The sequence below is a fragment of the Schistocerca serialis genome, chromosome 8 (genome assembly GCF_023864345.2).
Source record: "Schistocerca serialis cubense isolate TAMUIC-IGC-003099 chromosome 8, iqSchSeri2.2, whole genome shotgun sequence".
Taxonomy (NCBI): Eukaryota; Metazoa; Arthropoda; class Insecta; order Orthoptera; family Acrididae; genus Schistocerca; species Schistocerca serialis.
Window position 1 is genome coordinate 204,002,089 of NC_064645.1, and position 13,383 is coordinate 204,015,471.

The 13,383-nt window shown below is 39.3% G+C and overlaps 1 protein-coding gene across 1 annotated transcript in view; it reads right to left on the reverse strand.

Moving 5' to 3' along the window:
- Window positions 1-536: 536 nt before the first annotated feature.
- LOC126416438 (T-complex protein 1 subunit delta) overlaps window positions 537-13,383 on the reverse strand; it is a 100,460-nt gene continuing 87,613 nt past the window's right edge. Inside the window, exon 13 of the mRNA XM_050084161.1 lies at window positions 537-854. Coding sequence (XP_049940118.1) covers window positions 837-854 — 18 coding nt within the window. The 3' untranslated portion in view covers window positions 537-836. The remainder of the gene's footprint in view (window positions 855-13,383) is intronic.

Genomic DNA, 13,383 nt, shown 5'->3' on the forward strand with positions numbered 1-13,383 from the left:
TGTACGTGATCACAATACTATGAGAATGATGTAAAGGAATGCCATAATTTTTACAATTTATTTTACACACATATCCTGATCTTTGATAAACTTAGGAATTTGCCAGGCCTACATTTTTCCGAACTCCATTTCAACATCTTTCTTTTTACTTCCAGTACCCTTTGTTTCAGGAAACTGCGTGCCGCAACCAAATGAGACCATTTTTTTTAATACTCGTCAGCCGGCCGAAGTGGCCGTGCGGTTAAAGGCGCTGCAGTCTGGAACCGCAGGACCGCTACGGTCGCAGGTTCGAATCCTGCCTCGGGCATGGATGTTTGTGATGTCCTTAGGTTAGTTAGGTTTAACTAGTTCTAAGTTCTAGGGGACTAATGACCTCAGCAGTTGAGTCCCATAGTGCTCAGAGCCATTTGAACCATTTTAATACTCGTCTTTACCAAGTAGTCAAGATTTAAACACCCAACATTCATTATTCAAGTACCTGACTCAACTTCGTAGTGGCTCATTTTAACGTAACTAAATTACTTACACATCAGATATTCAGTATGATTACAAAAGCTTTAATGACAAGACAACACCTCTGTGCACATGCAAACAAATTTTAGAAAAATTAAATCTGTTGTAAACAAGATGCTTTATTTAAGCACAGAATAAGTGCAACTAAGTTTTGAGTACACAACTTTGAAAGGAAAAAAAAAAAAGCAAAATGCATGTTAACCTTTAGTTGCACAATTTAGCACAAAAATAATTAAATAAAACATATTAGGCAACATTAAAAATTCTCTTCTTCACACTTTTCCTCCTGGGAAGGGACGAGTCAGATGTTATGCACTGGCCTATCAATGAATTGTATTTATCTGCAAAAGATAAAGTGTGTTGTTAATTATACAAGCAAGTCAATGACACAAGCATTATAATAAATATATTACATCAAAGGTTTTCCATTGATATGGTAAATATGACTAACATTTAGATCTATTACAACATTTCAAATCCTCACCCTTAGCTCCTTTTTCCAATATTTTACATGTATGTCAATTAACTTAAAAATGTGGTCTTTAAAATACAATTATTAATTTTATGAATGTTAAAATGTTCCTTCTGGGTATGAGTAATTTATGCTGAATTAATAGAACTAAAAATGTTCAAGATTGTGAGGAAGAAATATAGACCGGCTGCTCACCTCCGTGCACGGCAGCAAGCACAATGAATAAATTGCCAACAATCCTCTAGACTCTGATAGTCAACCTTTATTACCCACCACCCACTTATATATATCTCTGTAACAAGTAAAATTTTCTAACTGCCCACCAGTTCCTCAGTAATTGTGATTTATAAAGCAGGGAAGTATCTTTACTTTAGAAAATTTATAAAGCAGAGTTAGTTCAAGTTAAAGCATATGGTAATGACCACTCACTAAACATTTCATATCAAAATTTTATGAAAACCTAATGAAAATGTTTTTACAGCCCTTACCACCTACCATGAAGGCCGAAATGTCCACAAGGTCCACAAGAGGGCAGTAAGGACCAGATTGACTACCACTGCTCTAGACTTATCATTAAATGCAAACAGATCATACAAATTCACATTAGGAGACAAAACTAACTTCAGGATTCTGCTCATGTGTGATCACTCATTTTTTATTAATATGGGGAACAGTGCTAGTTTTAGCCATGTAACAGAAAATATAGCGCAAATATGTAAGTATTTTACTGAAGACGAACAGGTGCTGATGGTTATGAGTTCTGGAAACAACTCACTCACTCCACATCATTTCAATAAAAGACTCATTCAAACAATCTAGGGAACTTGTAACTAACTTAGCTAGAAATAATAGGTGTGACCTAAACAAAATATGAGCAGCTAGTGAACACACACTTGAGTTTTATAGAGTTCGGGGTGTATACGCAGACAAGGGAAAAAAAAAATTCTCGGATTTCCCGATTAAAAAAATACTTACTCCCAAGTGAAAATACACTTTTTCCATGTTAAGTGACAGTACTGTAAAACTTATCAATCATTTGAATGGTTGTGGTTTTATATACTAGCGTAGAATTTCCTGGCACTTTAGAAAACGAAACTGGGGGGTGGGGTGGGGCGGAAGATATTTGATGTGCAGCAACATGTACACTGCATATTTTCATATTTCGAAAGTATGAATTCGAATTCCAGCAAACACCTCTCTGAAGCATTAAATCAAGATTGTGATGCGCTTTTGTAAGCCAGTCATAGGTCATGTCACATGACCTCACCAGCCGATGACAGCGGATATTCAGAGCATAGGACACTTGATGTAGTCAGCCAATAGCAACATCATTGTTAAGTAGCAAAAACAGACAACTAGGAAAAGTTCATAGTTTAAATTAGTATACACAGCACTGCTACAAGGAAAGCAAAGCTTTCACATATAATATTGGTCTCAAAGATTAATAAGCTACAAGGGAAGCTAAGCTTTCAGATATAATGTTGATGCTTTTTGTACGCGTTATAGTTTAAGACAAATCGCACAAATCTGCCAGTAAAAATTTTAACAACAACATAAATGTCTCATCTTCTGGGCTTGAAAGTCTTATAAATGGGCATCCTCAAAGAGCTGATTTTTAAATGAGAGTCAAATGCTCAGTGATTTAAGAATTCATCATACATTTGCACATAGTTCATCTTGCGTAAAAGGAAATTTACTTTGAAAGTATGCTTTTCAAACAACCATTCACAATATTTTCCCGCAACCTGTTGGAAATAGGTTCGTTTCAGCAGTTGCCAGAGACCGCCAGAAAACAAGCATCACCATGCTTGCGCAGCTACGATGATACAAGAAGTCCATATGTTCGTACGTGTAAAACATTAAAAGATCTTACATTATGCCATAGAAAAAACAAGACATCAGAGGATACTCCAAGAGCATCGCAATTTTGTGAACCATACTAAAATGCATAATTTGGCTTAAAGAGCACATTTGTATGTCCAGATTCGGATGTAAATTTTCTTGGAGTACCAATACTGGTTCTGTGTTATCCCATGTTTGGTTCTTTATTATGGCATAATGCCATAAGTGCTAGAAGATGAAATGCCATACGTGCTAGAAGATGAAAACGTGCACTTGAAAAGCAGCGAACATTTGAAACTAGCCAATAGTGTGGAATTAAACACTTCTTTCCAATAAACTGATGGCCTCAGCAGAAAAGATTAATGAAAGCCTAATTTCTTTAGCAAACCGACAAAAATAACTTCATTGTTCTGAAAGGTGATTAATGCTTGACCGTCATAAAGGTAGAAATAAAATAAAATCTGAAATCAATAACATATTTTAGCCTTCTGTAATTATGTAATATATTTTAATTCACTTGATAGTGCCCAGCCACAGAAATCCGTTTTGTTTTCATTTGACATGAGAACAATGAATGAAGAGGAAACAGCAAAATTACTAACCGTAAACCAGTGTCATGTGGATACTACCCACGAACCACTACAACTCAGGTCTCATACATTTGTCCACTTCCCACTCTGTTTGGCTATGAAAATTTTAACAAAATGGTTGATGATGCAAATGTCAACAATCCGGACATAACATCAGGTAATTTACAATAATATCATTCACCTTTCCCACTTTATTGAAGATATGTGGATTTTGAAGGACTTTTGACTCAATTATAACAAAATCTGTACTAACAGCTCTTGAGAAATAAGATTGATCCAAGCTATTGCAGTATACGGAGGAATAGTACTAAAGGAAGTTTCAGAACCCTAAGCTGGAAAAGAATAAGGACCTGTACCACCTTTGTTGGGCTGATGACGTACAGTCTGCACCGATATAGATATAATACAGTAATTAATGGAAGAGCATGATAGGATGTAACCCTGAAAATAACTTCTGATGAAACTGAAGTAGTGTATAAACTATATATGGCAGAAAAATAATTGTACAAATTTAGAACACAGTCAAAAAACCAGTTGATGAGTTAAACGAGATCTTGTGAGCTGCATTTAAAATGTTTAATAGCTAAACCGGTATTCGGGTGCAGAACCCATCATCAGTGGCACCTGATAAGTGGCACCTGTAGAGGACAACAAACAATCAATGTGTATCAATATCTACAGCACAAGAATTTTATGCATAACAGTAGGAATTCAAGTTTACTTACATATTATGTTTTTCCATATCAATGACGTGCATGTTAATTATACATTTTTTGTGATTTTCAAATCAATTTCCATTTATAAAACATACAACAATTTTGATATTTAGAATCTCTATTATAACTATGTCAATGTTGATATTATAGAATATTAAATCCATCACACCTCACAGTACAGTTTGTCGTGTATGTTACTGCTGTTAAATCTTAAACAATGACACTTCTTGGTCACACTGGACACAACTGTCATATAATGTAAACCAAGGGGGTGAAACATTTATAGGGACTTCCAGTAACATGACCTTGGTTCACTGGCATGCTGTACAGTGTTACAAGTTTCATCAAATTATTTTACTGTTGGTTGATGTAAATTCTTCCGTTGTGGTTTTTGTCTTCGAAACAGCAGCTGATATTCTACAGACTTTCACAAATTTATTCATGGTCATTGCTTCTTGTTTGTATGGCACTATTTAAATTGCATTATAAACACATTGCTCGTATTCTGCTGGATTTTAATACTGAGTGACATAAATGATTCCAAAATTTGTGTTTGCTTCGTATAAAAGCAGATGCTGCTTTTGTCACATGGTGTTCTGCGGACACACGAGTAACTGGGTCCTGCTTATAAACCCATGTGTACTGCTTGTTTTAATACAGTTTAAACATATTGCTCATATTCTACTTTATTTTTGTTTGCATCTGTTTTTCTTATTTTCTCACATCTGAAGACAAACTAAGTAGGAGTTACATAGTGGATCTCCTCACATGTTTTGTCATTTATTTACAATATATCTACATAACATGCATCAAACTGCTTGTCAGATACTTGTGCATTATGTAATAAACCATGGCACAGTGTGTGTAAGTATGGCATGAACATAAACATTAAGCTACACTACAGGTTATTCTTTTACCAGAACTTTTATTTGACATTCGCATTTGTTATCTGTTGGCCCCACACACACACACACACACACCACCTTTCTACCTTGCCTAGATCTCAGGCTACACCAGAGATGTTAGAAGTTTTTGACAGAACTAGTATTCAACTTTATTATATCTTTTTGTGGAATGAGTATGTCTCTTGCCACTGAGTATGCTTGTAATCTTAGTGACAGAAGAAGTAGTTATTGCACCAAGAGCTTTTACACATCAAAAATATTCTGCATCCACAAGGTGTGTGAGAAAAGTAATGAGCCTGATTTTTTATCAATTAAAAAAATAATAATAATAATATTGTTCCCTTGAGCAGCCATACACCAGCAGAGTCACTGTGGCTAGTCTTGGTAGCAGCACTGAAAGGCTGTAACATGTAAGTCGCAATCTTTTGAATGTTGTCCAGAGTTCCAAAAGGACATCATTTTAAGACTTTTTTTCAATTTTGGTAAAAGTAAAAAGTCACAAGGACTCAGATCAGGTGAACAGGCAAGGCTCACTGTTAATTGCATTAACAGCCCAACATATTTATTAAGCATAAAACTTAGTTTCATTATCAACCAAATTATATGAGGGCTATCCACAAAGTACATTATGTTTTGGAATTAAAAATAAAGTATTGGAAATTTTTTTTATTATATACAGATGAAAGCCACACTTAAATACTACTTTTCTACATAGTTGCCATTTAAATTAAGGCACTTATCATAGCGATGGACGAGCTTGGAAATTCCTTCGTCGTAAAATTCGGCCGCCTGCGCCTTCAACCACGTGGTTACCTCTTTTGGGACAGAAAAGGTGTGATTTTTGTGGATTTCCTGGAAAGAGGCACTACAATAAACTCTCAAAGGTATTGCCAAACTCTGCACAACCTCAGAAGAGCAATACAAAACAAGCGCAGGGGAAAGTTGTGCTCAAAGATCTTGCTGATTCATGACAACGCCCGGGTCCACACGGCAAAGTTCTCGAATCTTTTAAGTGGGAGTTGTTTCCTCAACCGCCGTATAGTCCCGACCTGGCACCGAGTGACTTCCACTTATTCCAAGCGATGAAGAAGTGGTTGGCTATGCAGTGTTTTGATGACGAAGCACAGCTTCAAGAAGAGGTAACCACGTGGTTGAAGGCGCAGGCGGCCGAATTTTACGACGAAGGAATTTCCAAGCTCGTCCATCGCTACGATAAGTGCCTTAATTTAAATGGCAACTATGTAGAAAAGTAGTGTTTAAGTGTGGCTTTCATCTGTATATAATAAAAATAATTCCAATACTTTATTTATTTTTAATTCCAAAACGTAATGTACTTTGTGGATAGCCCTCGTAAAACTGAGAAAAAGATTACGGTTTAAAGCTCAGGAGGCCTGATAAACCAGATGAAAGACCTTTGCAACACAACTAATGGTATTTTTTTGTCCTTAGATTACACTGATATGTAAGAACATCCCAATAGTAGAAACTGTATCCATTATCAAAATGATCTTGTTAAAAAATAAACCTGATGAAATGGGTGACCTTGTTGAGTTAGTTATATCACCTTCACCACTGAACATGAAGGCAATGTAATTATTAATTTGGAGGTCAAAAGAAAGAGGAGGAGATACCCAGTACACCTGACTGCATAATTCACAATTCCTGCTATCTGTCCTATAAAGCGGCATATTTGCACACTGTGATTAACAGAACAATCAAATAATCGTTAAGTAAGGCGAACACTAATGCTGGCTTGCATGCACTGAAAAAGATAGGTAGCATCTAACAATAGCTCTGATTCAAAACTAATTGTGAAGTTATACATAAGACAATAGGAAGAACGAAATTAAAAACAGAGATCAGATCACACGAGAATAGATCACATTAGAACAGAGTGAACAAATAGAAAAAGAGAAAGAGAAGTTTATAACTTGACCGTACTGAGGTCATTTTTCCAATAAAATAAGTTGCTTGTTTCAAAAAATGGCTTCAGATCATGCATTACACACGCACAACATAGACAAGAGCCAGACATGTAAAATGTGAGGTGTATGTAAAATAATGTGTAGTGCTTGTGATCAATTTTATTTTGGGCAAAGAGGAAAATTTTCCAAATGAGATTTAGACCACATATTACTATTAGTGAAACCAATCCCTCTGCATTCAGTGCTCATTTAAGAGAACACAAGCATTCTGCTAGTGATATCACTAGAAACATCCCATTCTTCACAAGCCAGAAGCAGGGAGACCATTAAACATCCTAGAAGAAATTGAACACACACACATGATGTAACATCTCGATAACACCCTTAATAAACAGACGGAATTACAGAATTAGATTTATATACTGACTTTTAACAGTGTTTTCACTGAATAAGTTCAATTCAGAGTTGCCTCCATCACCTGCATGTAAAATTAACTAATCCATCATGATATGTTAGATAACTGTTACATCCAAGTCATATTTGACAATGGTACACACAGATTTTGCATTATGTCTATCTTAACATGTTATTTATCAAAAAACAAAGATGATGTGACTTACCAAACGAAAGCGCTGGCAGGTCGAAAGACACACAAACAAACACAAACACACACACAAAATTCAAGCTTTCGCAACAAACTGTTGCCTCATCAGGAAAGAGGGAAGGAGAGGGAAAGACGAAAGGATGTGGGTTTTAAGGGAAAGGGTAAGGAGTCATTCCAATCCCGGGAGCAGAAAGACTTACCTTAGGGGGAAAAAAAGGACGGGTATACACTCTCACACACACACACACACATATCCATCCACACATATACAGACACAAGCAGACATATTTAAAGACAAAGAGTTTGGACAGAGATGTCAGTCGAGGCGGAAGTGCAGAGGCAAAGATGTTGTTGAAAGACAGGTGAGGTATGAGTGGCGGCAACTTGAAATTAGCGGAGATTGAGGCCTGGTGGGTAACGGGAAGAGAGGATATATTGAAGAGCAAGTTCCCATCTCCGGAGTTCGGATAGGTTGGTGTTGGTGGGAAGTATGCAGATAACCCGGACGGTGTAACACTGTGCCAAGATGTGCTGGCCGTGCACCAAGGCATGTTTAGCCACATGGTGATCCTCATTACCAACAAACACTGTCTGCCTGTGTCCATTCATGCGAATGGACAGTTTGTTGCTGGTCATTCCCACATAGAATGCATCACAGTGTAGGCGGAGCTTCAAGGAATCCTCAAAACCTCAGGCCCCCTGCAAAACCTTTCACCTGACTCCATCAACCTCCTGACCCCACTGACACCCCTCACCCCTACCTTCTACCTTCTTCCTAAAATTCACAAACCCAATCATCCCGGCCGCCCCATTGTAGCTGGTTACCAAGCCCCCACAGAACGTATCTCTGCCTACATAGATCAACACCTTCAACCCATTACATGCAGTCTCCCATCCTTCATCAAAGACACCAACCACTTTCTCGAACGCCTGGAATCCTTGCCCAATCTGTTACCCCAGGAAACCATCCTTGTAACCATCGATGCCACTTCCTTATACACAAATATTCCGCACGTCCAGGGCCTCGCTGCGATGGATCATTTCCTTTCACGCCGATCTCCTGCCACCCTACCTAAAACCTCTTTCCTCATTACCTTAGCCAGCTTCATCCTGACCCACAACTTCTTCACTTTTGAAGGCCAGACATACCAACAATTAAAGGGAACAGCCATGGGTACCAGGATGGCCCCTTCGTACGCCAACCTACTCATGGGTTGCTTAGAGGAAGCCTTCTTGGTTACCCAGGCCTGCCAATCCAAAGTTTGGTACAGATTTATTGATGACATCTTCATGGTCTGGACTCACAGTGAAGAACTCCAGAATTTCCTCTCCAACCTCAACTCCTTTGGTTCCATCAGATTCACCTGGTCCTACTCCAAATCCCACGCCACTTTCCTTGACGTTGACCTCCATCTGTCCAATGGCCAGCTTCACACGTCCGTCCACATCAAACCCACCAACAAGCAACAGTACCTGCATTATGACAGCTGCCACCCATTCCACATCAAACGGTCCCTTCCCTACAGCCTAGGTCTTCGTGGCAAACGAATCTGCTCCAGTCCGGAATCCCTGAACCATTACACCAACAACCTGACAACAGCTTTCGCATCCCGTAACTACCCTCCCGACCTGGTACAGAAGCAAATAACCAGAGCCACTTCCTCATCCCCTCAAACCCAGAACCTCCCACAGAAGAACCACAAAAGTGCCCCACTTGTGACAGGATACTTTCCGGGACTGGACCAGACTCTGAATGTGGCTCTCCAGCAGGGATACGACTTCCTCAAATCCTGCCCTGAAATGAGATCCATCCTTCATGAAATCCTCCCCACTCCATGAAAAGTGTCTTTCCGCCGTCCACCTAATCTTCGTAACCTGTTAGTTCATCCCTATAAAATCCCCAAACCACCTTCCCTACCCTCTGGCTCCTATCCTTGTAACCGCCCCCGGTGTATAACCTGTCCCATGCACCCTCCCACCACCACCTACTCCAGTCCTGTAACCCAGAAGGTGTACACAATCAAAGGCAGAGCCACGTGTGAAAGCACCCACGTGATTTACCAACTGACCTGCCTACACTGTGATGCATTCTATGTGGGAATGACCAGCAACAAACTGTCCATTCACATGAATGGACACAGGCAGACAGTGTTTGTTGGTAATGAGGATCACCATGTGGCTAAACATGCCTTGGTGCACGGCCAGCACATCTTGGCACAGTGTTACACCGTCGGGTTATCTGGATACTTCCCACCAACACCAACCTATCCGAACTCCGGAGATGGGAACTTGCTCTTCAATATATCCTCTCTTCCCGTTACCCACCAGGCCTCAATCTCCGCTACTTTCAAGTTGCCGCCACTCATACCTCACCTGTCATTCAACAACATCTTTGCCTCTGCACTTCCGCCTCGACTGACATCTCTGCCCAAACTCTTTGTCTTTAAATATGTCTGCTTGTGTCTGTATATGTGTGGATGGATATGTGTGTGTGTGCGAGTGTATACCCGTCCATTTGACCCCCTAAGGTAAGTCTTTCCGCTCCCGGGATTTGAATGACGCCTTACCCTCTCTCTTAAAACCCACATCCTTTTGTCTTTCCTTCTCCTTCCCTCTTTCCCGATGAGGCAACAGTTTGTTGCGAAAGCTTGAATTTTGAGTGTACGTTTGCATGTCTTTCGACCTGCCAGCGCTTTCGTTTGGTATGTCACATCATCTTTGTTTTTTGATAAATTTTTTCCCACGTGGAATGTTTCCCTCTAATATATTAATATCATTAACATGTTATTTATGACTTAACATCACTTTCTATCTATTTATATTTTACACTTTGATACGTATACACTTTACCATTACATATCAATTGTCCAAGCATAGTATTTTGAAGTGCATTTAAGTTGTAACACCTCTGATTTTCTTCTCACATAGCGACCACACAAAAACTGTGAAACTTCTGCCACTTCTTGGCATAATTTCCCTGTGCCTATTTTTCACTTTTAATGCCATTATTCCACAGAAGCTGAGGACACTTCTTTAAGAGTCTGGTTTGATAACTGGAAACTGATGCAACATCGGCACAACTAGTGAATGTGCGACCAAGGAGTGTGTCTTATCTTTAGAAACAGTCATAAGTCACTTGGAGCCAGTCTGTATAAGTAGCGAGCATGAGAAATCACTTCAAAGTTGTTGTCACAAAGAAATTGCAACACTGCATTTGCTTGATTTGCATTCATCCATATGTGGCAACCACTTGGAGGACACATTCTGCACTTTCAGGTCTTCATCCAGTTTCGTGTGCACAGGTTCCACGAAAATGCCAGCTCTGGATGCAATGTGTTCCACACTCATATGGCAATCCTCCAAAACAATTTTCTCCACTAGTTCAATAATGTCGTCGTCAGACTGGCTGGTGTGAGGTTGAGATTGTCTCGTTTGTTTGCCTTCTTTGATCTGCTGCAGTCATGAATGCACATTAGATACACCCATGACACCGTCCACTTATCTCACTGAACTAGCAAAGAATGTGTATCAGCATCATACCACACAAATGGAGAAAATTAATGATTACACACTGTTCTTGCAGTGAAAACGTCACCATTTTGAGTATCAAGAACAATCCTTCCTCTTGGTGCTGCCAATACACATCTGTATGCCACACACTGCTACCATCTCTGTAACGTATTCACACCAAATGTACACATACTGCCAGTTCCATATTAACATTATATGAGTGTGTGCAATGTGACCAAGAAGTGTCACTATTTAAGATCTGACAGCAGTAACATCCATGACAAACTGTGTACCGTGAGGTAGGATAAATTTTGTACCTTAGCATATGAACACTGACAAAGTTAGAATTAGATTTTAAGTAACCACATGGTTGTATGCTTTCTAAATGGACATTGGTCTGAATATCACAAAGAATTTATAATTAACATGCACCTCATTGATGCAGTGATACATAATATGTAAGCAAGCTTACATTTCTACTGTTATACATGCAACAGTTACGTTGCAAATATCGATATGTATGCAATTATTTGATATCGCATGTATCAGATGCCACTGATGATTAATTCCATACTCAAATACTGGTTGGACTATTAAACATTTTAAATGCAGGTCCTGGTACTTATAAGGTTTCCTGTAACAAATATTTACGAGTTACAGAGCACCAAACAATCAGGAGTTTTAAGTCTGAGTTTTGATGGTAACACTGAGTCAGCAGTGAACGGAATAAGGAATACCATAAAAATGACGAGTGATTTTGATAAACTAAACACTACTTCTAAAACTATGCGTTTGATGTACCTGAAAAGTATGTTCACAACTGTTGTTTATTGGTAGTTGTGAATAATAGCTTTAATATGAAAGCCATACAAAAGTTTAAAAGCAGTCTAAAGCAAGAGAGAGCTGCAGTGGAAATCACTAGCAGAAAAAGGGAAACAAATGGAACAGTGAATAAGTTATGTAATTATGATTGCAAAGAACATTACACATAGGTAGACAGCACGAGGAATCCAGCAAAGTGGCATACAGAAAAGTGAAATCCAGTACAGAATTTCTCTGGTCCATCTGCCATCCATTCACATGTGTCTAAGAGTTATAAACAACTGCTTCCATGACTTAAGTTGGATGGAAAAAATATAAATAATGACTGCTTATAGTTAACAAATTAAGTTAAAGCACTTTCCTTGTCGGTCTGATTTTATAGTCAAGAGTCATGAACAGTAGCAGTCGAGTTTAGGCTTGTTCTGCACATCTACGTCGCGCTTTCTCAGACAGCCAATGAGCATTCAGAAGTGTTCTGAGCACTCTGCTGTGAATGCATAGCTAATGTGAGCATTAAACATGATTGTAGCGAGTTGTTTTATTAATTTCTATTCCATCTGTTGTGAGTTGTAATGGCTGCTGGTGGTGCTACATGATAAATTCTATGTAAGCGAGTTTGCAGGATAAAAACTTTATTAACACGGAAAGCACCGGTGTGGGCGTACTGCAACTGTCGCTTGTAATTGCCAACATCGCAATCCCCTTCTGTGTCTCGACATGCGTGAACTGCCACCGTCCAGGAGGGATAAAAGCTAAGAAACGAAAAGGAAACAGCTGCTCAACTTCAAGTAATTGGTTACCCCATAGCTTGTAAATATTTGAAGAATGTCATGATTTATCACCAGCCAAAAACTGCTGATAAATGTCCGCCGGCTGAAGTGGCCGTGCGATTCTAGGCGCTACGGTCTGGAACCGCGAGACCGCTATGGTCGCAGGTTCGAATCCTGCCTTGGGCATGGATGTGTGTGTGGTCCTTAGGTTAGTTAGGTTTAACTAGTTCTAAGTTCTAGGGGACTAATGACCTCAGAAGTTGAGTCCCATAGTGCTCAGAGCCATTTGAACCATCTGATAAATGTCCGTAGACCATCATTAGGTACATAAAAAACATTTATCGTCCAGTATGATGATGTAAATGTTTCATGAAGCTGATGATAATCTGTAAGCCAAAAGTTCAATAAATACACTCCTGGAAATTGAAATAAGAACACCGTGAATTCATTGTCCCAGGAAGGGGAAACTTTATTGACACATTCCTGGGGTCAGATACATCACATGATCACACTGACAGAACCACAGGCACATAGACACAGGCAACAGAGCATGCACAATGTCGGCACTAGTACAGTGTATATCCACCTTTCGCAGCAATGCAGGCTGCTATTCTCCCATGGAGACGATCGTAGAGATGCTGGATGTAGTCCTGTGGAACGGCTTGCCATGCCATTTCCACCTGGCGCCTCAGTTGGACCAGCGTTCGTGCTGGA